This window comes from Berghia stephanieae, chromosome 1, assembly GCF_034508935.2.
Source record: "Berghia stephanieae isolate SIO BIC M18660-M18661 chromosome 1, UCSD_Bste_1.3, whole genome shotgun sequence".
In the NCBI taxonomy this organism is placed as follows: Eukaryota; Metazoa; Mollusca; class Gastropoda; order Nudibranchia; family Aeolidiidae; genus Berghia; species Berghia stephanieae.
Window position 1 is genome coordinate 133,048,019 of NC_088360.1, and position 25,095 is coordinate 133,073,113.

Genomic DNA, 25,095 nt, shown 5'->3' on the forward strand with positions numbered 1-25,095 from the left:
AAAGCCCGATCTCATGGGCTATCGTTGTTACTACTCTCTTGGTGGAAAGTCAAATCTGATTTCAGGCTAGAGTAAAAACGAACACAGCATGTAAGGGATTAAGCCCTCAGTATAATCTACCAGGGTTTCTGTTTAGTTCTAGGATTACGTATGAATATTCATTTAAGAACTGCGGAGCAAAATATTTTTCACGTCAATGTTATTTACATTAACTTGATATGCTGTGACTTATAATTAATGCAGGACTGCTTTATCATTCAGGAAATGCGTGTCCCTATCCCCCCACCCCCCTTTCTCCATTCTTTAACTACTTCTTTTTGCCTTTAAAAAATGCTTTCACTTCTCTTGCCACCGTCCTACCAAGTTGTCCCTTGGTGAACCTCCGCGGAGTTGTATGTGGGCGGTGCTTCGATTCGTCGTGCCGTGGGAGTGTCGGTTGAACTTGGGATTTATGTAAAAGATTTAACGCATGCGAGGTTAGAGTTCATACACTTGCGATTTGTACACACTGCGGTGTGGGTTATTCAGTATGTCAGTCTCGGAATTCGTAAATAACATTGCTACAATGTTTTATAACAGTAACGAAATGGAGATTATGCATTATTTATCTTATTTATTCTTATTTTGGGGATTGTCTGTGTTCATATCACTACAGTCCGTCACAGCACCTTACGGACGATATTTTAGGCCAGGATGGGGATTTTCGGTACCGGTGAAATTTGCTTGGATGGTCCAAGAACTGCCATCATTTGTTATGCCATTGCTTTTAATTTTTCTCACCCCCTGTTCGAAAATAGGAAATCCAATCAACGTTTTTGCATTAGGATTGTTCTTATTACACTATTTTCAAAGGTAAGATTTTCATTTCAGTATTAGCATTATTTTATATAATTCTCTGCCCTCAACTTGTGAACTTGACGTCTAAAATTTATTGAGCGAAGCCCTCGGTATCCCAAGGCCACTGTTTATGACTGACCATTCCTTTCTACACACTGAAGGTCGGTGTGTGCTTCGCTGAAACAGCTGATCGATCGATCAGCCGTGTTGAAACAAACGTGTTGCGTTATATAACATTTCTTGAGTATTTATGTGGTGGCTCGGCAAAGCAAGAGCTTTTGTGGGTTTAAAACAAATGTTTATTTTATTTATTTTAATCAACCTTAATCTTTGAATGGCTACATCCAACGTGTGGTTTGTTTTGTTTTTTTTTTTTTTGCGTGCACTGGCACTTGGCTCATGGCTATCAGTTTTATAACGAGGTCGTTGATTTCTTTTTTGTTTGTTTATTGTTGTTATTGTTGTTGTGTTATTGTTGTTATTGTTGTTTTACGCTGGTTCCATCCAATAGGCAAGTGAGAAGTGAAGCGCTTGTTGACATAAAAGTTAAATAAAACCGTCCACTTAATCGCTCAGGCATACTATTACTATTAGGTTTCGTGAGTTCAAAGACAGAAATCTCCGTCGTCAACACTCCTTGCCAATGATAATCTTTTTGTGTTAGATCTTCTAATCATTTGATTTACTACTTATACTCAATAAGAGGCACGTGTAATGTTGGTGAGGCAGTGTATGGTGGAAGAATGCACAGATCTTATCCAAGATAGCTAACCTTAACCTTGGTCTAATCCCAACGTTGGCTGCAACTGTAACTGTAGTCTGCATTTTAAAACACCTTCTTCCCTCCGTCAACCCCCCCCCCTCCCCCCCCCCCTCTTCCCTTATATTTAATCTTAACGCTATCATATTTTCAACCCTATCATTGAGCCAGTGTGTGAAAACATTGATTTTCATTTGTCACTATACAATATAATATGGTGTCGATTCTAAAGTCTATGCACATATCCAATCGATTGGGGCATATGAGCCCCTATGGTTAGTTGATCTGGTTATTTTGTCCTCCAGTGTCTAGTATCACTGTGCAAATGATTACAGAGGTGTTGTTGTCAACTTTCTGTGTCAAGGGAGTATATCAACAGTTTTAATAATATTCCAACTATATATACTTAATCCTCTTCGGGCCTTGAGGCACATAGGGCATTCTTCTTCTTCTTCTTCTTCTTCTTCTTCTTCTTCTTCTTCTTCTTCTTCTTCTTCTTCTTCTTCTTCTTCTTCTTCTTCTTCTTCTTCTTCTTCTTCTTCTTCTTCTTCTTCTTCTTCTTTCTTCTTCTTCTTCTTCTTCTTCTTCTTCTTCTTCTTCTTCTTCTTCTTCTCTCTTCTTCTTCTTCTTCTTCTTCTTCTTCTTCTTCTTCTTCTTCTTTTCTTCTTCTTCTTCTTCTTCTTCTTCTTCTTCTTCTTCTTCTTCTTCTTCTTCTTCTTCTTCTTCTTCTTCTTCTTCTTCTTCTTCTTCTTCTTCTTCTTCTTCTTCTTCTTCTTCTTCTTCTTCTTCTTCTTCTTCTTCTTCTTCTTCTTCTTCTTCTTCTTCTCTTCTTCTTCTTCTTCTTCTTCTTCTTCTTCTTCTTCTTCTTCTTCTTCTTCTTCTTCTTCTTCTTTCTTCTTCTTCTTCTTCTTCTTCTTCTTCTTCTTCTTCTTCTTCTTCTTCTTTTCTTCTTCTTCTTCTTCTTCTTCTTCTTCTTCTTTCTTCTTCTTCTTCTTCTTCTTCTTCTTCTTCTTCTTCTTCTTTTCTTCTTCTTCTTCTTCTTCTTCTTCTTCTTCTTCTTCTTCTTCTCTTCTTCTTCTTCTTCTTCTTCTTCTTCTTCTTCTTCTTCTTCTTCTTCTTCTTTCTTCTTCTTCTTCTTCTCTTCTTCTTCTTCTCTTCTTCTTCTCTTCTTCTTTTCTTCTACTTTATGCTTCTTCCAACGTTCTATCTTCTATCTCTTCCTTAACTCTAATTGCATCAAATATTTTGTATGGACTGATGGCCCAACGGACTCAAGAATTAGGATCAGACTCAATCATTCCTGGGTAGACATAGTGATCAGAAGAAAGTAAAGACATGACAACATCCGATTCTGATCTAGTCCAATGGTTTCTTACACGAGTGCTTACCAACTGAGCTAAAAGTACCTCTGATACTAGTTTATTAGTACTCATAGCATGTCCCGGTGGATGAAAGTGGTACAGTGTCTCATTTTGTTACTAAAGTCAAGCAATATTAAGTGTGGTCAGTGGCTGGATGGATGACAGTGATCGTGGCTTATTCTGGTCCCGACGTTTTTTCCTTGGATAAGACACTTATCACACATTACTCCAGTTTAGCATGCCAGGTATTATGGTCAATTTGTTTTTTATAATGAAAAAAAAATCAATACTTTATTTTTTAGAATGGCAATAAAATAATGCTCATTACATATTATCCAAAAATACAGAGAAGATCATAATACATATAATACAATATCACCATGCCGATATTTACGTTCTGACATTTACCCTGTGCCCCCCCCCCCCCCCCTCTCTCTCTCTCTCTCTCTCTCCTCCCTCTCTCTCTCTCTCTCTCTCTCTCTCTCTCTCTCTCTCTCTCTCTCTCTCTCTCTTTCTTTTTCTCTGTTTTGTTATTTGTTTGTTTGTTTGTTTTATTTTTTTTTATTGGGGGGGGGGGGGGTGTTAGCTATTTAAAAAAAGAATCTGACAACTTTTACCTCGCTAAGCGACTGGTGTAACTCATAAAGAATCGTGAATTAATTGGTTTAAACTACATGCCCTCTCATTCCTAACAAGACACTGTAAGTGTCAATCGTTAACACTTTAGATACGAGACTGATTCTTTTCAGACCAGACCATTAATTCTTTCATGATATATTTCTACTGTTTACCGTACGCTGTATGTTTGAATGCGCCGCTTGACTGTTATGTGTATGACATGTATGTGTGCTGTTTGTAGAACATTGTAATTGTCTGTTTGTTGCTTTAGGTCTCTTCCAACACAGTTGAGGTTATATGAGAGACCGCTGAAACAAAAAACAAGCAATCTAACAAAAATAGTACAAATGTCAATCAAAATCATAACCTAAAGATATCATAAGCTAAATTATAAATAACCAAGAACAAACAGGCAGAGGATTTACAGGAAAAAAATATCCCCTGTCAAAAATACAATCACAAACCAAAGAAGCAGGATAGGCTAGTAAAGAGAAGAAGAAACGACATCACTATCGGATCGTACACCCATGCGAACATAGGTATATGATTCAAGGGTGATGCTCCCATCCAACCACCCGCGCATTGTAATTGTAAACACAACACGCATTGTAATTGTAAACACAACACGAATTGCCTTTCTTCTGGACAATAAAGATTAATGATAATAATAATAATAATAATAATAATAATAATAATAATAATAATAATAATAATAATAATAATAATAATAATAATAATAATAATAATAATAATAATAATAATAATAATAATAATAATAATAATAATAATAATAATAATAATTTGTCTGATTAAAAACCTAGCCGTTATCACAAAGAGAGCAGTAACCACAATACGATATGCGGTTTCTAGTCTCATCGTTGTTAGTGCTCTCTCGGGGGAAAACTGTAAGATCTGATGCTAAATTATTGGAGTGAGATTGAACCGCGCCTGTAAATGGTTAAAGTACTTAACACGTACGGACGATGTGGGTTACTGACCACTTCAGTGTGAGCGCTCCGTAAGGCAGTGGGACAGGAAAGAGTTAATGAGACACATTGACAGACAGCTTGTAATGTTACACAGTAAAATCGTGTTTTTATCGCTAGCTTGGTATTTTCATATACCGTACATAGTTGGCCGTATGGATAGAATGAAGTTGACGTCACTCACGTCTTTTTTATTGCTTTTTTCCATCCACGTTTATGAGTAATTTTCACTTAACTGCAAAGATAGTATGCGCTTGGCAAAGAAGTTCACAACATTGCCATCCGGAAGTATAACGGACCAACAAACAAATCTATGTGTAACCATGAACTTTTATTATCTGGTTAATACAGTTTAGTGAGAAGCACTCATAAACGTGGATGACAAAAAACAATAACAAAGACCTGAATCTTCGTTCTATCTATTAAACAGACTATAAACTTTCATGGTTACACATAGTTTTGTGTGTTGGTCCGTTATATATCGGATGGCAATGTTGTGAGTTTCTTAGCCAAGCGTATACTATCTATAATGGTTAATACAGTCATTCATATTCGTCATATAGTTAAGTCTCGAGAAGCAGCTCTTTATTATCCTTGGTTATTTTTTCTTGATTGGTACAACTAATCCATTCATTTTAAAATTATTATTTGTTATATTTTCTCTGGCGAAAAAGGTGTGTGTGTGTGTGGAGGGGGGGGGGGGGGGGGTTTGAGCTGCGTGAGTAGGTTAGGTCGATGTGCACTTATTTGCAGGTCTGATAACCCAATTCCTTATGGGCTCGTTGTTGAAATGGAGATCTTTAAAAAAAATGACGCGAAATATTGTCCATTACAATGTTAAACTCGGCCCATAAGTGGGTTCGTATGTCTGACCTGCTTATATGTGTTGTACACGTCGTGTTATGCATTTCACTGCCACGGAGGGATGACCTGAGTTCGAGCTCCAAACGAGGCACTTTCGTCTTTTCTAATCTCAATTCGATTACATACGAAATGCAAATGTTAAAACCTTATAAATATAATAAGAACGGTAAACTTCGCGAAGTCCCAGGTTTGAACATTTATTTTGCTAAGATGAGGGTCATTTAAATCGATCCATCTTACACCTGAGTACAGTGATAGAATGTGAGTAAAGAGTCTTTTCCGAGGACTCAACTATGCGCTGAGCGAGGCTTGAACCCAGGACCTTCCGATCCAAAAGCAAGTGTCAGACCACAAGATCACATAGCCGCACAGTATCTAGGTTCTTAATATTTCAGAATATTATAAGCATAGATTGAATGCGTTTGGCTAAGAAACTCACAACATTGCCATCCGTAAATATAACGGACCAACTCACAAAACTATGTGTAATCGTGTTCGTTTATGGTCTGTTTAATACAGTTTTGTGAGAATTACTCATAAACGCGGATGGCAAAAAACAATAACAAAGGCCTGAGTGACGGCATCTTCATTCTAACTATAAACGTTCAAGGTTACACATAGTTTTGTGTGCTGGTCCGTTATACTTCCGGATGGCAATGTTGTGAGTTTATTAGCTTAGCGCATACTATCTCCATACTAGCGCGAATCCATAAGTTTGATGAGTTAGATAGATCCTGTCACAGACCGGCACGAAAATCGTGTTGATGACACCAAAGAATGCACACCTCGACAAGACATGAGCTACCAGATTGTATGTAGCGCTACCGCTATCATGATCGGCCACTCTTGTGACTGATTTCAACGGTGTCGCTAACAGCAGACAAAACATACCTACTTCTTTTTTTTCCCCTTTGGCTGAACATTTTTTACTTTATTTCTTTATTGATTAATATATTCTAAAACCCTAAAGGTTCCACCAAATAATTAATACCGAGATTTCTTTGAAGTCTTGAAGAAAGTCTCAGAGAACTTTTTTTTTTTTTCACAATTTGACGGTTATCTTAATCGTTATTGTATGACCTTTTTAAAAAAAATAATTCTGGCCAAACTTTTTTTTTAAAGTTGTTTTGTAAGTGTATGGGATCCCAATGATTGCCACTTTATGATTGATATAAACATTCAGACAGGTTGAGACAGGTGGTGGCTATGGTTGTATCAATTGTAACATTATGGTCTGTTTAGTTTGATTTTGTTTTTTTCCTATGTGCACTTATTTTCTAATATTTTAGTAGGCCTAAAACTCGACGTGCCTAAATTATGAGCCAATAAAATGGAAAGAAAGATAAAGGGAGTAAATGTAACTCATAAATAAGGGAATAAGAGTCTTTACTTAAGTTCTCTCACCGTACTCAGGTGTAAAATGAGTAGCTGGCCGTTAACAGCGTTGTCTCTGTCGGGAAAAAATGCAATATCGTCTAATAGGCGTCATGTATCGTTCTACATGTTAAATGTTTCTGTTGGTTAGGGACCCCTTTTAAAGCGCTTTAAGCACGTTTAGTGGATATTGCGCTTTATAAAAGCTAAAGTTTAAGTTTAGATATTTCAAATTAACAAATTGGGTTGCGGAGTAGGCACTGATGTAACACCGATGTTTTTTTCCCCATTATAACAATGGCATACATTCATCTACATCTTATATATTAAAATTTCGTTGGTTCTCCGTCCCATTTTGTCGTTGCACACATCCATGTAGTTGTTCCAAACCCAGACTGGGATGTGCTAGATATTTCAAATTAACAAATTAAGGAGCTAACCTCTCATTCTTTCGTTGCACACATCCATGTAGTTGTTCCAAACCCAGACTGGGATGTGCTACGAGGTATTTCAAATTAACAAATTAAGGAGCTATCCTCCCATTCTTTCGTTGCACACATCCATGTAGTTGTTCCAAACCCAGACTGGGATGTGCTAGGTATTTCAAATTAACAAATTAAGGAGCTATCCTCCCATTCTTTCGTTGCACACATCCATGTAGTTGTTCCAAACCCAGACTGGGATGTGCTAAATAAAAAAAAAATGAAAAAAATAAAAAACAACAACAACAACAAAAAACAAACGAGCTTTTATAGAGCTCAATATCCACTAAATGTCCCCAAAGCGTTTTACAAGGGGTCCCTGGCAAACAGCAACACGTAACATGTAGAACGAGACGATGACGCCTGTTTGGCGATATTACAATTTTTTTTCCGACATCGACAACGCTGTTAACGGACAGGTGCTCATTTTACACCTGAGGACGATGAGAGAGTGTGAGTAAAGAGCCTTTTTCAAGGAATCACTATGCTCAGAGCGAGGCTCAAACCCAGTACCTTCCGATCCGAAAGCGAGTGTCATACCACTAGACTACATAGCCGCACAAAAACCATTGGTTACTTCAAAGTAACAAATTAGCTAGCAGACTCACTGATGTCAGATAAATGTAGGAAAATGTGTGTACCAAACAGTACCAGACAGAGCAGAAAGAAAATACCAAAACAAACAAACAAACAAACAAACAAACAAACAAACAAACAAAACAAAAACAAAAAAAACCAATACAAAACAAACAATCAAATAAAAAAGGGAGCAAAGGAAATAAAATGAAACAATTAAAAATAAAATAAGATTGTAAAAAGTCTGCCTGCCTCGACTTGGGACCGAACCTCAGACCTCCTGGCAGAAATTGAGAACCCCATAATACATTGCTAATACTATATTATAGTCGACGTGTACATATATACAGATCTGACGTCCGAATCCACTTGTGGGCCTAGTTTAACATTGTTGTAATGGACAATATTTTGCGTCATTTTTAAAGATTTCCATTGCAACAATGAGAGCCCATAAGGAATTGGGTTATCAGACCTGCAAATAAGTGCACGTCGTATATAGTTTATCTGAACAATTATTAATTCAATTCATATTAAATTATATTCTATTATTCAGTCTAATCTATCTAACATTACCTGGATATTAATTTATCAGAGGCGTCACAGCCAATGGTCACGACGTGCAGGAGCCCCACTCGGTTCGTGTCAAACTTGCCCGCTGCCGCTGCTCTACGATGTCTGTTTTATGTCCTTTTATTTCTCTGTCATCTCATCGACTTAGATGTCATGTTGTGATGGTGTCGTTACGGTACTGGGCATGGGGCACTGCTCTCTGTACCAGATTCCATCGTAACCAGTAGTGACAGCTATAGTATATGAAGTCCTAGATCGTAACCCGTACATAATAGACATAGTGGATGGGAACATAACCACGTCCCTCGGACAGTCGTCCAGATGTAAAACAATTTCGCGACGTCCCAGGTTTTAGAGGTTTTGTTTGTTTGGGGTTTTTCTTTTTTTTTTTTTTGGGGGGGGGGGGGGATGGGCCAAAATGAGAGTCATTTAACCCTCTCCTTACCACCCATAGGAAAATCGTCACATTCGTTCGATGCAGCCAACAATTTTCTTATTCTGATTTCATTTTGTTATAGTTATAGCTATAAAAACTCGACACTGTGTTGCAGAGCTCCTTTATCTGAACATAATATAGAATATTATACTTGTTGCTAATCTGTTTAAAAATCTATTTTTGTATTGGGTGAATTTGAAGTTTAGGGTACAGTTCTGAAAATAGCTGGTAAGGAGAGAGTTAAATCGATCGATATTTGAAGGACGAGATGTTGGCCAAATTTTCAACGATGGGGTTTTCCAGATACGGCAGCATGGTCGTTAGGCGCCGCGCTGCTTCATTTTCCGCCATGCAACCGTTTAAGATACAGTTCAAGCCTGTTTTTTTGTTTATTTAATTATTTATTTATTTTTTTTTTACTATAACTACTATGTTACTAGTGGGCATCTTGTGTGAGTGTGTCTATATCAATATTGTATTGTTATAAATGTGTAACCAAATGACAAATTGCCACTTGTTTGGGGACAATAAAGATATATTATTATTATTATTATTATTATTATTATTATTATTATTATTATTATTATTATTATTATTATTAGTATTATTATTATTTATTAGCTCTCTTTCAATAACCGGCACTGCCCATTAGCCAGTTACTCATATTCACAACTAAGTCAAGAGAGATTGCCTTACCCTGTGATACCCGTCTGGACACTGACAACAAACCATATTTCTTGACTTTTGGTACTAGACGACACCGTACCGCCGCTCTAGCGACCTCACAAAGTAAGTTTGGAAAGCCTGAATTTTTCTCTAACCCACGACTTTCTTGAGTATGTACCGACATGCACTTATTTGTAGGTCTGATAACCCAATTCCTTTTGGGCTCATTGTTGTAATGGGATTTTTTATTTTTTATTTAATGACGCAAAATATTGTCCATTACAACAATATTAAACTAGGCCCATGACTGGGTTCGGATGCCAGACCTGCATATATGTATGTACACGTCGGTATCTACCTGCATATAGTGTGCGCTTTGCTAAGAAGCTCACAACCATGCCATCCGGAAGTATAACGGACCAACACTCAAAACTATGCGTAACCTTGAACGTTTATAGTGAGAATTACTCATAAACATAGATGGCAAAAAAAAAAAAAAAAAACCAAAAAAAAACAATCAAAGACCTGAGTGACGTCAGCTTCGTTCTATCTATACTGTACCCAGATCGATACAAAGTCAACTAACGTCCCTGCCTCTTGGTTGATGAAATCGATGTATATGCTGAGTACTTACGCATTGTATTTGGTACCAAATTTAAGTCAAATTTGGAATTTTCTTTCTCCTCCAGATTTTGATTATAAATAAATCATGTGACCAACCGGCTCAAAACTGTGTTATGTCGGGGGTGAGGATGGTGGGGAAGGGGGCGGGGGGTCAATCAGAAAAAAAAAGATTTTTTTTTAATAATACGAAGTATTATTATTATTAAATTATTTTTTTTTGTAAGTGAGTAAGAAGTAATTTATTCACCATCATGACGAATAGAAATTATGGCAACGTTTCATGTTCATTGTGGGGCTGGTCATAAATTTAATTTCCAGCTCTTCACTCATCCTGACACAACACCGTTTGGAGATAATGAGTCACAATGTATTACATATTTGGGTTCGTGCAGACATTTTTCTTGAAATGTGGATTTTCCCTCCTTGAAATACATAATATATATATTCAGATTAAATTGTTTTGTTTTGTTTCTATTTTTTCTTCTTCTTAATGGTAGCTTCGAGTTAAGACGTCCTGTCCTGCCTTTGTCTGTTCAATCAATTTACATATCTAGTTGCTTTTCGTGGTTAACAGTGACAGTGACAGCAATGTAATGGGGGTTACGTAGGGAGTTGCGTCCCTTTGTTGTCCAGTCGCCTCCCTTCAAGCTGTGTCGTGCTCTGAAAAAAAAAAAAACAAACAAAAAAACACCAAACAAACACAATTACTATTTGGCCAGAAAACGTGTCCTTCAAACTATAGATCGATTAAAATGACCCTCATCTTCTCATAAACTCTCAAACCTGGGACTTCCGTGTTATTATTGAAGTCTCAGATTTTAGAGTTTTTGATAATATGAGGGTCATTTTAATCGATCGGTATTTGAAGGACAAGTTTTCTGGCCAAAATTTAAAATAGATACTTGTTGGGTTTTTTTAGGGGGGGGGGGGGGGGGGGGGGGTTCAGAGTTCGTGAACCTGTCGCGGCTTCGTTCCAGAATTAGCATAAAGAAGCAATAATTTGGTCTGTCACGATACCTGGTCCTAGTCTATGTTCTAGGTCTGGTGAGAGCTGGATTCATGCTCAAATTATTATTGTTCTATGGCCTTGCCTTAGTCCCATATTCAACCCCTCTCTCTCTCTCTCTCTCTCTCTCTCTCTCTCTCTCTCTCTCTCTCTCTCTCTCTCTCTCTCTCTCTCTCTCAAATAAGTAAGAACACCCACATTGCTCTGTCGAGCTTCCGTCGACAGTAGGTCCGTAGTTATTATGTGAGTTTTCTTCTGCACTGTTTCATTCACATCTATTAAAAATTGAGCTTTTATATAGAGCAATATCCACTAAACGTGCTCAAAGCGCTTTACAAGGGATCCCTAGCCAATAGCAACACTTAACATGTAGGACGGGACACGACACCTATTAGGCGATATTACAATTTTTCCGGACAAGACAGCGCTTTTAACGGCCAGGTGAGAATGTGAGTTAAGATCCTTTTCTAAGGACTCAAATATGCGCCGCCAAGAGTGGGACTCGAACCAAGGATCTTCCGATTCGAAGACGAGTGACATACGACAAGATCACATAGTCGCATTAAAAAAAAAAAGGAGAGAGAGAGAGAGAGAGAGAGAGAGAGAGAGAGAGAGAGAGAGAGAGAGAGAGAGAGAGAGAGAGAGAGAGAGAGAGAGAGAGAGAGAGAACAAACAAAAAACAATAGGAAGAAAATCATTCTTGGTTACATCTTTATTTCTATTTCCGTGTCTTCCCCAGAACGTTCGTTTTTTCATTGTTGATTCGAGGCGGTAAAGATACGCCACTGTTCCCCTTCGTTCTGGCGTTCCTGTTCTGTTGTTTGAATGGCTACCTTCAAGGGGGTTACATTCTCAACTATGCCGTCATCGAGGTCACGGCGGTCACCATTCCCAGGATTATATTGGGTAAGTTGCACTTGAATACAAGAAAATAAACACATGCACAAACACACACACACACACACACACACGAACACATACAAAATTGAGCTTTTATATAGAGCGATATCCACAAAACGTGCTTAAAGTGCTTTATAAGGGGTCCCTGGCCAACAGCAACTTCTAACATTTAGAACGGGACATGACGCCTGTTAGGCAATATCCAATTTTTTTTTTCGAACAGAGACAACGCTGAAAGTGAGTGTCATACCGCCACAAGACCACATAACCGCACATACCGGGTAGACCGCGGTTTGAACCCCGTTGCGCTGCCGAAAAGTCGAGTTCTTGGGGAAAACTCTTCGCTCAAATTCCATCTGGTGTAAAATGAGAACCTGGCAGAGTCAGCATTGTCTGTGTTAAATAAAGATCGTAAAATCACTTTGACAAAATCAGGGTTAATTTAATCGACCGAAATTTGGAGGACGAGTTTTCTGACCAATTTTTTAAAAAAAAGTGTCTAAAGAGTGCGTAAAGGAGTGAAAGTAAAGAAAAGTAAAGGATGATATGAAAGAACTGGGCCTGGAGGAAGATAGTGCGCTGAACCGAGATGCATGGAGATGTGGCATTCATTATGGCAACCCTGCAAACTGCGGGATAAACTGAAAGAAGAAGAAGAAGAAGACGAAGAAGAAGAAGAAGAAGAAGAAGAAGAAGAAGAAGAAGAAGAAGAAGAAGAAGAAGAAGAAGAAGAAGAAGAAGAAGAAGAAGAAGAAGAAGAAAAAGAGAAGAAGAAGAAGAGAAGAAGAAGAAGAAGAAGAAGAAGAAGAAGAAGAAAGAAGAAGAAGAAAGAAGAAGAAGAAAATGAAGAAGAAGAAGAAGAAGAAGAAGAAGAAGAAGAAGAAGAAGAAGAAGAAGAAGAAGAAGAAGAAGAAGAAGAAGAAGAAGAAGAAAGAGTGCGACAGAACAGCCGCGAGTGGGCGTTAAAACATCGTTTCTATGCTCTGTCAAAATCTCTCTGACTTAATAAAATTATGGTTGGTGTTATCAGTGCAAGGCAATGCGTCTGCATTCCCCACTCGCCACTACAAATTCCCTTTTCTTGTCGCCGCCACTGATTGGCTGTTATCTGTTAAATGTAAGCTCATCGATTACCGATTACACGCGACGCCTTTGGATCACACAGAACTCTATCGTGCAATGCCAAAACATGTTCTTTTTTTTTTTTCGCCTTTCTTTTATTATTATTATTATTTTCATTTCGGCCCGAATCCGTTTACTCTATTAAATCTATAGATTATGACGAAGCACAACTTGTTGAAAAAAAAGTTTTGAGAATCTACCTGAGGTCTAAGATTTGAGACTTTAAAAAATATAGAAAAACAAACCAAAAAAACAAAAAACAAAACAAAACAATCACTCATTCACATACATACATACTACATACACACATAAACACACACACACACGTACAAACACGTACAAACACATACACATATAGGAAAGAACCCCCCCCCCCCCCCCCCCCCCGCAAAAAAAAAGTTTTGGGCTATCCCGACGTTCCTTATTTACAGGTCTGATTGCCCAATTCCTGACGGGCTCATTGTTGTAATGGAATTCCCAAAAAAATGACGCAAAATATTGTCCATTACAACAATGTTTAATTAACAAGGCCCATAAGTAGTGGGTTCGGATGTCAGACCTGCAAATATGTACACGTCGGGCCATCCCCAATTTTTAAAATTGTGTAAAGCAAAGGTTATCCGGTCAGAAGTAAAGAAGGCAGTTTGTCAGTGTGTGGCAGAGACTGTTATCAGTTCAGTAGCTCGAGTCAATAGATATCGTTGTCAATAATGATCATATCGCAATAATTGAAGTGTTGCTATGATTAGTCGTGTGTGCAGTAGGCGGGGTTCGGTTTTACATACCATACGTTGTATCGTATCTCCTCTGTTTTAACCACAGCCCCTTCCTTCTGGGGATAGGCTTCGCGTTATAGATATACTACATTATTATTATTATTATTATTATTATTATTATTATTATTATTATATTATTATTATTATTTATTATTATTATTATTATATATATCATCACCATCATCATCATCATCATCATCATCATCATCATCATCATCATTATTATTATTATTATTATTATATTATTATTATTATTATTGTTATTAGTATTAGTAGTAGTAGTATTATCGTTATTATTATTATTATTATTATTATTTTATTTATTATTATTATATTATTATTATTATTTTATTATTATATTATTATTATTATTATTATTATTATTATTATTATTATTATTATCAATATATTATTATTATTATTATTATTATTATTATTATTATTATTATTATTTATTATTATTATTATTTATTATTATTATTATTTTCTCCCAACTTTTAATTTCATGATTACGTAGTTGAAAGGTCTATTCCGAATAGAGGTATAGTCCCTATAATATTAATAATATTATTATTGCAGGTGTAATAATATTATTTGTGTATATAACCTGGGAATAAACCAACACATGGTTACATCCATCACGTGTCAACACACTGTCAAAGTGTTTGCCGTGTCGTGTCACGGACGCTGGGTTAAATAAATTTGTAATCACCAAACTGCAATACTCTGAATGAAAACACAACAACACGAAGACCGGGGTCTATTTTATATTACTTTTGGCCAGAAAACTTGCCCTTCAAATGTCGATCGATAAAAATAAAAATAACCCTCATCTTGGCAAAAACTCTCAAACCTGGGACCTCTGTGAAGTGTTTACATGTCTGAGTGTTTGGGGGTTTTTTTTGTTTTTTTTTTCTCTATTGTCAAGATGAGGGTCATTTTCATAGATCAATATTTGGAGGACAATATTTCTGTCCTGTCTGTCCATGGTGGTAGCCTCAACATCATGGACAGACAGGTATACGAACGAGGAAGTGTTGGAGAAGGTGAGAAAGGGAAGAATATTGATCGATACCATCAGAAAGAGGCAGTTACGGTTTCTTGGACATGTGGGAAGAAGAGACGGAATAGTAAAGTTGGTAACATCGGGGATGATCGAAGGAACGAGAGCTAGAGGAAGACAAAGAATGACTTATTTAAATAACATAAGAATGGCCAAATGTGACTTAAAAAGCAACACAGATTTCATGCGCACCGCAGAGGATCGTGATTCGTGGAGACAGCTGACCGGCAACGTGCTCAAGAGCACAAGCCACGATGGATGGTGATGTTTTCTGTCCAAAATTTTTAATACGAGTATTTTCAGAGTACGGCCTGAGAGGTTGTTCCTGGCACAGGTACAGTGATGCGATGCGTTTAGTTTAAAAAAAACTCAACATCCGCCAGCCGGATGTGGATAGAACGAAATTGACGTCACTCAGCTATTTGATAATCATTTTTAGCCAGCCATTTTTATGAGTCGTTCTCACAAAATAATAATATTAATCAGACTATACACGTTCACGGTTACACACAGTTTTGTGTGTTGGTACGTTTTATCGGTTTGCGAAATGTGAGCCTTTTGTGAGCATCAATAAAGTACAAACATACAAAACTATGTGTAACCTTAAACGTTTCTAAATCTGATTGATAGAATGTAGTGAGCATGAGAACTACTCATAAAAATGGCTAAAAACAATGTGCTATATGTGGTCTTGTGGTATGACACTCGCTTTTGGATCGGAAGGTCCTGGGTTCGAGCCTCGCTCGGCGCATAGTTGAGTCCTTGGAAAAGACTATTTACTCACATTATCTCATCGTACTCAGGTGTAAAAGTAAAATGAGTACCTGGCCGTTAACAGTGTTGTCTATTTCGGAAAAATAAAAAAAGTTGTAATATCGCCTAACTGGCCTCATATCTCGTCCCTCATGTTATATGTTGTTGTGGACCAGGGACCCCTTGTAAAGCGCTTTCAGCACGTTTAGTGGATATTGAGCGCTATAAAACCACCTCAACTTTAATACTCTTCAACAGTCGTAACGTCACTTCACTCGTAATGACGCATGGTAATTTAGTAACTGGCTCTAAACTATCGGAACAATGGCGGACGCCCTTATAAAATATATCTCTGACGAGCATAAAAGCGTATTCAGAGGGGAAAAAAAAAAACATTATAAATCTGATCATGTTTTGACTTTTACACATTCTGATCACAAGACATAAAAAGTTCTAGCCAGCGTGAAGAATAAAAAGTACCGATTATCTTTGTTTTCAACCACGATGGCCGCCGTTGCTGGGCGACGTGACAACAGACTATTGAATCCAATTACAAAGAGCTGAGTGACGTCAATTTCGTTCTAGCCATCATTGAAGCACGTACAGATTCGGATAGTCAAATTATTGGGTTCTTGTTCTAGTTCTACCTTCAGCAAATAATTGTTTTAGGGGTCGGAATTAAGCGCGTTCGTTCGAAATTTACTCTTGTCATGTCAGCGACATCATAACACATTTCGTCGTTAATTTCACGTACCATCTCAAGGGACATTTGATCACTTTAATGATACTCGTATATAAGACCGACATGCCTACTACCCTAGAAATAGGAGAGCTGGCGCGTTAGCTCTCCTTTTTCTAGGCTACTACTACGAAAAAATTAAGAGACCTCCATAGTGCGGCTATGTGGTCTAGTGGTATGACACTCGCTTTCGGATCGGAAGGTCCTGGGTTCGAGCCTCGCGCTCGGCGCATAGTTGAGTCCTTGGAAAAGGCTCTTTACTCACATTCTCTCACCGTACTCAGGTGTTAAATGAGTACCTGGCCGTTAACAGCGTTGTCTTTGTCCGAAGAATTGTAATATCGCCTAACAGGCGTCATGCCCCGTCCTATATGTTAAATGTTGCTGTTGACCAGGGACCCCTTGTAAAGCGCTTTGAGCACATTTTAGTGGATATTGCTCTATATAAAGCTCAAAAAAATTTTTTTTAATTAGTAGAATTACGATATTTTTGCTCCAATTTCAGACCTTCGTGAGTATCATAATGTCATTAAATAAAACTTATTGAAAATGAAAGTTGATGTCAGGCTACATAATTGTAAGGATGTTGAAGTGTTTTAATATTATTATAATCGCTGTGGGGGTAAATTTGTTGATTTTTAAAGCTAACTATTTCGACTACAATAATATTAATTATAAGTATGTATCTCCTAAAAATTACGAATTTTTAGATTTTCAAGTTGGCAGGTCTGATATAAGATATAATATGTTATAATGTATTTTGAATATATAATTTTATCAAACAACTGGAAAAACTACAGTGGTTTTAAGATAAGTCATAATTTTAGCTCATAGGGAAATAATTTGTAAAATCGTTCTTTACTATGCTTTGTGCCGAAACGGTTTTATTTAGTTTTGGTTTGGGTTTTTTTTTTTTTTGGTTGCTGTTGTTTTAATTATTTTTTTTTTTTTTTTTGTTTTTTAAAAAATAATTTGGCTGATATCGACGTGCACCTATCTGCAGGTCTGATCACCAAATTCATTATGGGCTTAATGGAAATCTCAACAAGGAAACAAAAAATAATTTTGTGTCCGGTTGTCACACCTGTATAATATGATAGTATGTATGGGGGGGGGGGGGGGGGGGGGGCAAAGGGCAGCAGAGTCTTCTAATGTTGGACGGGATGGGGAAAGGGAACGTAAATATTAAATCGTTTTTCAGACGATGTCTTATTATTGATAAGCATCGACGCGCACTTATCCGCAGGTCTGATAACCCAATTCCTTATGGGCTCATTGTTGTTGTAATGGAAATCTCAAAAAATGACGCAAAATATTGTCCATTACAGCAATGTTAAACTAGGCTCATAAGTGAGTTCGGATGTCAGACCTGCATATATGTCCACCTTGGGCCAAAGTCAAATTATTTTTAAAAAGATTAAAATACAAAACAAAAAAAAAAAATAAAAAAAAACAACAACGAAAAGAACAAAAAAAAACAAAAAAAAAAAAACAAAACCAACAAAACCAATGTTAGACAGAATTTTTCTATACTGTGAAGCATAAATTTTGAAAAAATTCTTTCGTATCTTCAAATTTTGTTTAATTTAAATTTGAAAAAAAGTCGGGTTTTTAATTTTATTTTGTTTATTTTATTTTATTTTGATTTTTTGTTGTTGGTATTTTATTAAAAACTAAATTGACTCTGGCCCTTTCTTCCCTTCTTTCTACATGGACATAATAAACATGTCATCGGGGATGTGTTTTAATTGGGTTTCTATTTTGGATAAAGTTAGCACAGGGACTCTCTTATAGATCCAGTTTAATTAACGTGCAGGTGTTAGTGTTAAACTATCTCTCTCTCTTTCTCTCTCTCTCTCTCTCTCTCTCTCTCTCTGTCTCTCTCTCTCTCTCTCTCTGTGCTCTCTCTGCTCTCTCTCTCTATTTCTCTCTCTCTCTCTCTCTCTCTCTCTCTCTCTCTCTCTCTCTCTCTCTCTCTTGGAGGGAGAAGGAAAGAGGGCTGGCCAAGATGATACACGTCGGGTGTGGGCTATCTATCCAGACAATGATGATTGTATCCATGGCCTGATAGATCTGTCGGAAGAAGATACTTTGCTTTTGACAAGGCCATCATATCTGGACCATGTTGAATATTGTTGTATGGCCACAATTAATTCTTCTTGTTTTAACTTTTAGGGTTGCCATAATGAATGCCACATCTCCATGCATCTCAGTTCATAGCATCATCTTCATCCAGGCCCAGTTCTTTCATATCATCCTTGACAAGGCCTTTTACAAGGCCATCATATCTGGACCATGTTGAATATTGTTGTATGACCACAATTAATTCTTCTTGTTTTAACTTTCAGGGTTGCCATAATGAATGCCCCATCTCCATGCATCTCAGTTCATAGCATCATCTTCATCAAGGCCCAGTTCTTTCATATCATCCTTGACAAGGCCATCATATCTGGACCATGTTGAATATTGTTGTATGACCACAATTAATTCTTGTTTTAACTTCAGGGTTGCCATAATGAATGCCCATCTCCATGCATCTCAGTTCATAGCTCATCTTCATCAAGGCCCAGTTCTTTCATATCATCCTTGACAAGGCTATCATATCTGGACCATGTTGAATATTGTTGTATGACCACAATTAATTCATATATATATATATTCATATATATATATATATATATATATATATATATATATATATATATATATATATATATATTATATATATATATATATATATATATATATATATATATATATATCCTATACTTTCCTTCCCATGTATGAAGGACCACAATTAATAAATGAATTGTTAAAATTGATTTTGTCTTTTCAGGTACAGTTCTGTTCTTTACGGGTTTTTTCATCAACATTCATTCAGACCATATCCTACGGAATCTCAGGAAGGGCACAGAGACGGGATACAAGATACCTAAAGGTGAGGTGGTTACTTTGAACTGTTATTTATAACTGTAGATATTAAATGTAGGGTTCTTGATAGCTCAATAATTGACCAGATGTGTATATCCTAAGGAATCTTGTAAGAGGGGGGGGGTTCCAGATGGTTCAGTTGGGAGAGCATTCACTTCATACGCAAAGGGACTGGGATCGATCCCGGGTGGTTGAGATTTTTTTCTGACCTTCCTGTTCACCCAGCAGTGATTGGGTAGTTAGGTCTGTTAGATCTGGTGGTAAGTACTTTGTGATAGACTGGCAATCTGTCCAAAGGGTAGCAAGAAATTGCTATTGTCTGTTTCACGCTATGGAAACTGGGATAAACTCTGGCTCCGTGGGCCGAATGGCTCTGAAGGACTACTACATAATATAAATTTTATGCCCTTACGCCACGACATCATAAGATAACGTCACTTGGGCATTCCATAAAGGAATATAGATGATTCATTAAACAAGATGTCTGATGTCAACAGGAATCATCCATGTTGTCCCAGTTAGTAAATTGGGGTAAATAATCATGAAGCGGGGCCACCCAGGACCTTCCGGATCACAGTGCAATGCCTTAACCACTCAGCCACTTCTATATAATAAATATAACTATAGTATATATCTGTAGGTGCTAAGTTTGGGGTCCCAATGGCTCTTTGGTTGAGCAGTCATCATCTCACAAAAGAACAGGTATCATTCCCAGGGTCTCTGGCTCCTCCGTCCTACTAGCAGTGATTGGGCTGCTGGGTCTGTCACACATCCTGTGGAAAGTATTCTGTGATAAACTAGCGTCCATATCAAGAGGATGTCAAGCAATAATAATTGTTTAACACCAGTGGAAACGAGAAAAACCTGGGCTACACGATCGTGGTTTTGACTCGACTCATGAATGGGGTAGTGAGGTGACCAATTTGGAAAGGTATTGCATTATAAACAGAGAGCCCTGGGTTCGAGCAGAGACATGCGTTTTGTTTATTTTTTTTTGGGGGGGGGGGGGGGGGGGGGGGGGGGTTTGGTGTTTTTTAAAAATGTTTTTGTCTTTTGTTTTTTTATGCTTATTTTTTCTTTGTTCGTTTTATTTTTTATTTATTTTTTTTTTAGGGGTTTGGGATTTGAAACACGATAATTAACCATTTTTCTCTTTTCAACAATTTAGGTCACATGGAGCAATTTTTTTTCCTGCGTTATATGTAATTTATTGAAGCTTCAAATATGTTCATAATATATTTTTGTTTTACCCCAATGTGACACAACAAGGATTTACACTGGGGTTTTTCGCTTTAGTGTTAAATTATTTATTCTTTTTTTATCTATAGATAGAATGAAGTTGACTTCACTCAAGCCTTTGTTATTGATTTTTGCCATCCGTGTTTATGAGTACTTCTAACTAAACTGTTTTAACCAGACTATAAGAGTTTATGGTTACACATAGTTTTGTGTGTATGGTCTGTTATACTTCCAGGTGGCAATGTTGTGAGCTTCTTAGCCAAGCGCATACTATCTATATTTTCAGGTGGAATGTTTGAATATGTATCAGGTGCCAACTTTTTTGGAGAGATTGTGGAATGGACAGGATTCTTCCTGGTCAACTGGACCCTGCCTACCTTTGCATTTGTCATTTTCACGTCTTTAAACATCGGGATGAGGGCCTTTCATCATCACAAGTAAGAAAAAAAGTGCGGCTAAGTGGTCTAGTGGTATGACACTCGCTTTCGGATCGGAAGGTCCTTGGTTTTGAGCCTCGCTCGGCGCATAATTGAAACCTCGGAGATGGCTCTTTACTCACATTCTGTCACAATACTCAGGTGTAAAATGAGAACCTGTACGTTAACAGCGTTGTCTCTGTCCCAAAAAATTGTAATATCGCCTAACAGACGTCATGTACCATAATGATTTTATCGCTTTTTCTGGGGGGGGGGGGGGGGAATAGATTATCTATATCATTCCCTTGTGGAATGCATAAACGACACTATTTTGTTATGCTCTGTAGTAGAAGTGCAAATTTTGTTTTATATTCTTGAAATAATAAAACTTCTACCGACTTGTATTTATTACTTGCAGGTCTGATCACCCAAACTATTATGGGCTCATTGTTGTTTTGGAAGTACTCTCAAACCAGCGCAAAATGTCGCCCATTGCAACAATGTTAAATCAAGGCCATAATTGTGCCCGGTTATCAGACCTGCAAATATGTGCATCTCGACTCCAACGCTTTCATTTTTTTTTTTTTTTTTAGTTTAGATTTCAATTAATTGCGGATATCATAGTTTTCTTATATGTGAGGTATTTTGTATGTGTGTATGTGTGTGTGTTTGTGTGTGTGTGTGTGTGTGTGTTTGGGTATGTGTCTTATTTTCAAACCAATCCTCTTGTTTATTGAATTTTTTTTTCTTTCATGTTTCCAGATGGTACCAAGAAAAATTTGAAGATTATCCGAAACAGAGAAAAGCTTTGATTCCTTTCTTGTCGTAGACAAAAGAGCTGGAGGAATAAACACATAGGAAATAGGAATGGAATGTCATGGGAAATTTATTTCGCGCCATTATCCATTTACAATTCTCCATAGCGTTTCACAATGGCAACAAGAAATAATAATTAAACAAATTAATAAATATACATATACATTTATATACACACACAAATACACACACATATATATATATTATATATATATATATATATATATATATATATATATATATATATATATATATATATTTATGAGTGTTGGTGGGTACTTGTAGGTATTCGTCAGGACTGAGTTGTTTTGTTGACTGTTGTTGACAACAGTCAACAAAACAACTCAGTCCTGACGATGGCAAATTAAGCCGGAAACATTAATGTAGACTGTCTCAAACATTGTGGTAAATATTTTAAATAATAATAATTCGCTCCATATCTGCATGTCGAGCACTTTTCGTACCATATTTGTATCAAACACGATTCAATATATATATATTATATATTATATATATATATATATATATATATATATATATATATATATATATATATAAAAGGAGAGAATATGTTGGGATTTGATTAGTGTAGATTTATGTTCCTTTGTATCATTGATGCATTTTTCAATTTTTAGAGGATTTTTCCCATTAAACCAACCTGACCATTTTTGGTCTATTGCACGTGTATGCATTTATTGGTAGGTGTTATAACCCAAATTGTTTAGAGGGGGGGGGGGAGGGGGGGTCATTGCGTTTCCAATATGAGAAATTTACAAGAAGTATCAGCCAATAGTAAAAATTGTATCCAAAGTGTTAAGAAATGGATGAATGAGAACAGACTGAAACTGAATGATGATAAGACGGAGGTGCTGTATGTGGGGAACAGGAAGTGGAAAAGTGAAACAGATTTGAAGTTGGGGGATGCCTCTATTCAAATTGTTGACAAAGTGAAAAACCTTGGCACATTCTTAGACTCTGGACTGTCGATGGAGCATCAGGTTAATAATTTGGTTAGATCTCTCTTTTTCCAACTAAAAAAGATTGCTTCCATTAGACGGTTCATATCTGAGGATGTGACCAAGCACCTGGTTGTGTCCCTCGTACTATCGAAATTGGATTATTGTAATGCTCTGTTGTTTGGCGTTTCGCAATACAATCTGAAACGTCTTCAGATTGTCCAAAACAGCGCTGCCAGGCTAGTATTTATGAAGCGTAGGTGCGACTCTGCCGGACCTCTACTTCATGACCTGCATTGGCTGCCTGTTGAGAAAAGAATTAAATTCAAAGCTTGTGTTTTAGTGTATCGTTGTCTTGAAGGTACTGCCCCTTCCTACCTTTCAGAACTAATTGAAAGATATTCAAAACCCCGCCCCTTACGTTCGGCCAGTGATTCCACAAAACTAGTTGTCCCTCGAATTCGGAAAAATGCTGGAATGAGATCCTTTTCTCATTTCGGACCCTCTATTTGGAACGCCTTACCGCAGAGCATTCGTGAAAAAGAATCTTTGTCTATTTTTAAACGTTCGCTTAAAACATATTTGTTTCGATTTTAGTAGATGGTATGAGAAGCAAGATAGGTTTGGTTTGTGTTGTGTGTTGTGTTGTGTGTGTGTATGTGTGTGTGTGTGTGTGTGTGCTTGTGTGTGTGAATGAGTATGTATCAGCCAAAGTAATTTGTAATTTAAGCGCTTAGAGTCTGGTGTCTCGGAGTTATAGCGCTATATAAGTTTTCAGCATTATTATTATTATTATTATTATTGTTGTCATGGAAATACTCTCAAACCAAAACAAAATGATGTTCATTGCAACAATCTTTATTAAAACAAGCCCATAATTGCATTCACCAAGGATCAATCCATTTGAATTTTTATTTTAAGAAAAATCATAAAACTTTTTGCATTTTGAAGGCATTGACAATTTTTGTCAATTCTATCTCTTTAATTAAGCTTAATTAAATTACATTTAATGTTCAAATGATTAACAATTTGTGTCAATTCTCTCTCTTTCGTTAAGCTTTATTGATTGGATGTTTTAAAAGCATTGACAATTTTTGTCATACAATCTGTCTATCAAGTTGAATTTTTAAGTTTTATGACATTTTTAATATTTCATGACAAGGTTTTTTGCTATAACCTGGCATCATGTCTTGTTTTCGATCACCAAGAGAACAGTAACAGTAACAGTAAATATACCAATCTGATCTATTAAACAAAAATAAATATAACAGCTTCAAGAAAGAACATTACAACAACCTGTTCTTTATTTTAGTATTATATTTATGTTTTCATTGTTTCTAGTTGTTCAAGGGTTTTGAGCCCGAAACGTTCCGTGTTTTGTATTTTTTTCATTTTTGAAGCCGTTCTATTCATTTTTGTTTATTACTTTTTACAGTCCACAGCTTCTAGCAGCTTTGTGTTACTTTGAATTCAATGAAATCTTGTTCTTGTGTGACATCGACATATATACCAAAGTGATTCGTGTTCAAATATTGTTATTTTATCCATAGAATTGAAAAGACAGTTTTAAATGAATCAATGTATTTATATATAATATGTGTATTGGTGACTTGCCATTGGTCAGTCATTTTTTTATTTATTTTAAATTTTTTTTCTTAAATTAGATAAAATAAACCAACGACGAATACTGCAAACATGCCAATGTAAAAAAACAAAAAACAATTGCCAAACACTATCGTAGCCAAACATGATCAAATTGTTCAAACTTTTATGTTGTTTCAGACAGAAGATCTGTCAACTAATAAAATAAATAAAAAATAAATTTCCCTTTATTCATCCCCGAGGGGAAATTTGTCTTTAGGGTCTATTCCAAGGGAAGACTGGAATAACCCAGGCGTCAGCCGCAGTGCAGTGCCGCAGTGAGCTAGGGTGAGGTGACTTGTTCAAGGCCACACAACGAGGTGGGTAGTCAAACTCGGTACCTTTTGGGTACAAAGCAAAGACCGTACCGCTGAACCACGTTACCCCCCTTTAACTATCCCTGTTTCTCCAGAACCGTCTAGTATTTACCACTTCTAAAAAGTTTTTTTTTTTAATTAAATTTTATAAAGCTAATCATATTCATTCCTCTTCTCCTCCATTTTCTTTTTTACCCTTGAATCAAATTTTGTATTTTTATAGTTTATTATTATTTATTACGATGCAGCTTGCTTAATTCTTATAA

General features: G+C 36.6%; 1 protein-coding gene across 1 annotated transcript; it reads left to right on the forward strand.

Moving 5' to 3' along the window:
* The first annotated feature begins 507 nt into the window (after positions 1-507).
* Positions 508-22,102, forward strand: LOC144963236 (3-oxo-5-alpha-steroid 4-dehydrogenase 1-like). The gene is made up of 5 exons (XM_078897076.1): positions 508-852; positions 11,900-12,066; positions 19,350-19,451; positions 20,970-21,120; positions 21,862-22,102. The coding sequence occupies exons 1-5, from the start codon at positions 530-532 to the stop codon at positions 21,926-21,928; spliced, it is 810 nt and encodes a 269-aa protein (XP_078753202.1). The 5' UTR covers positions 508-529; the 3' UTR covers positions 21,929-22,102.
* Positions 22,103-25,095: the final 2,993 nt, after the last annotated feature.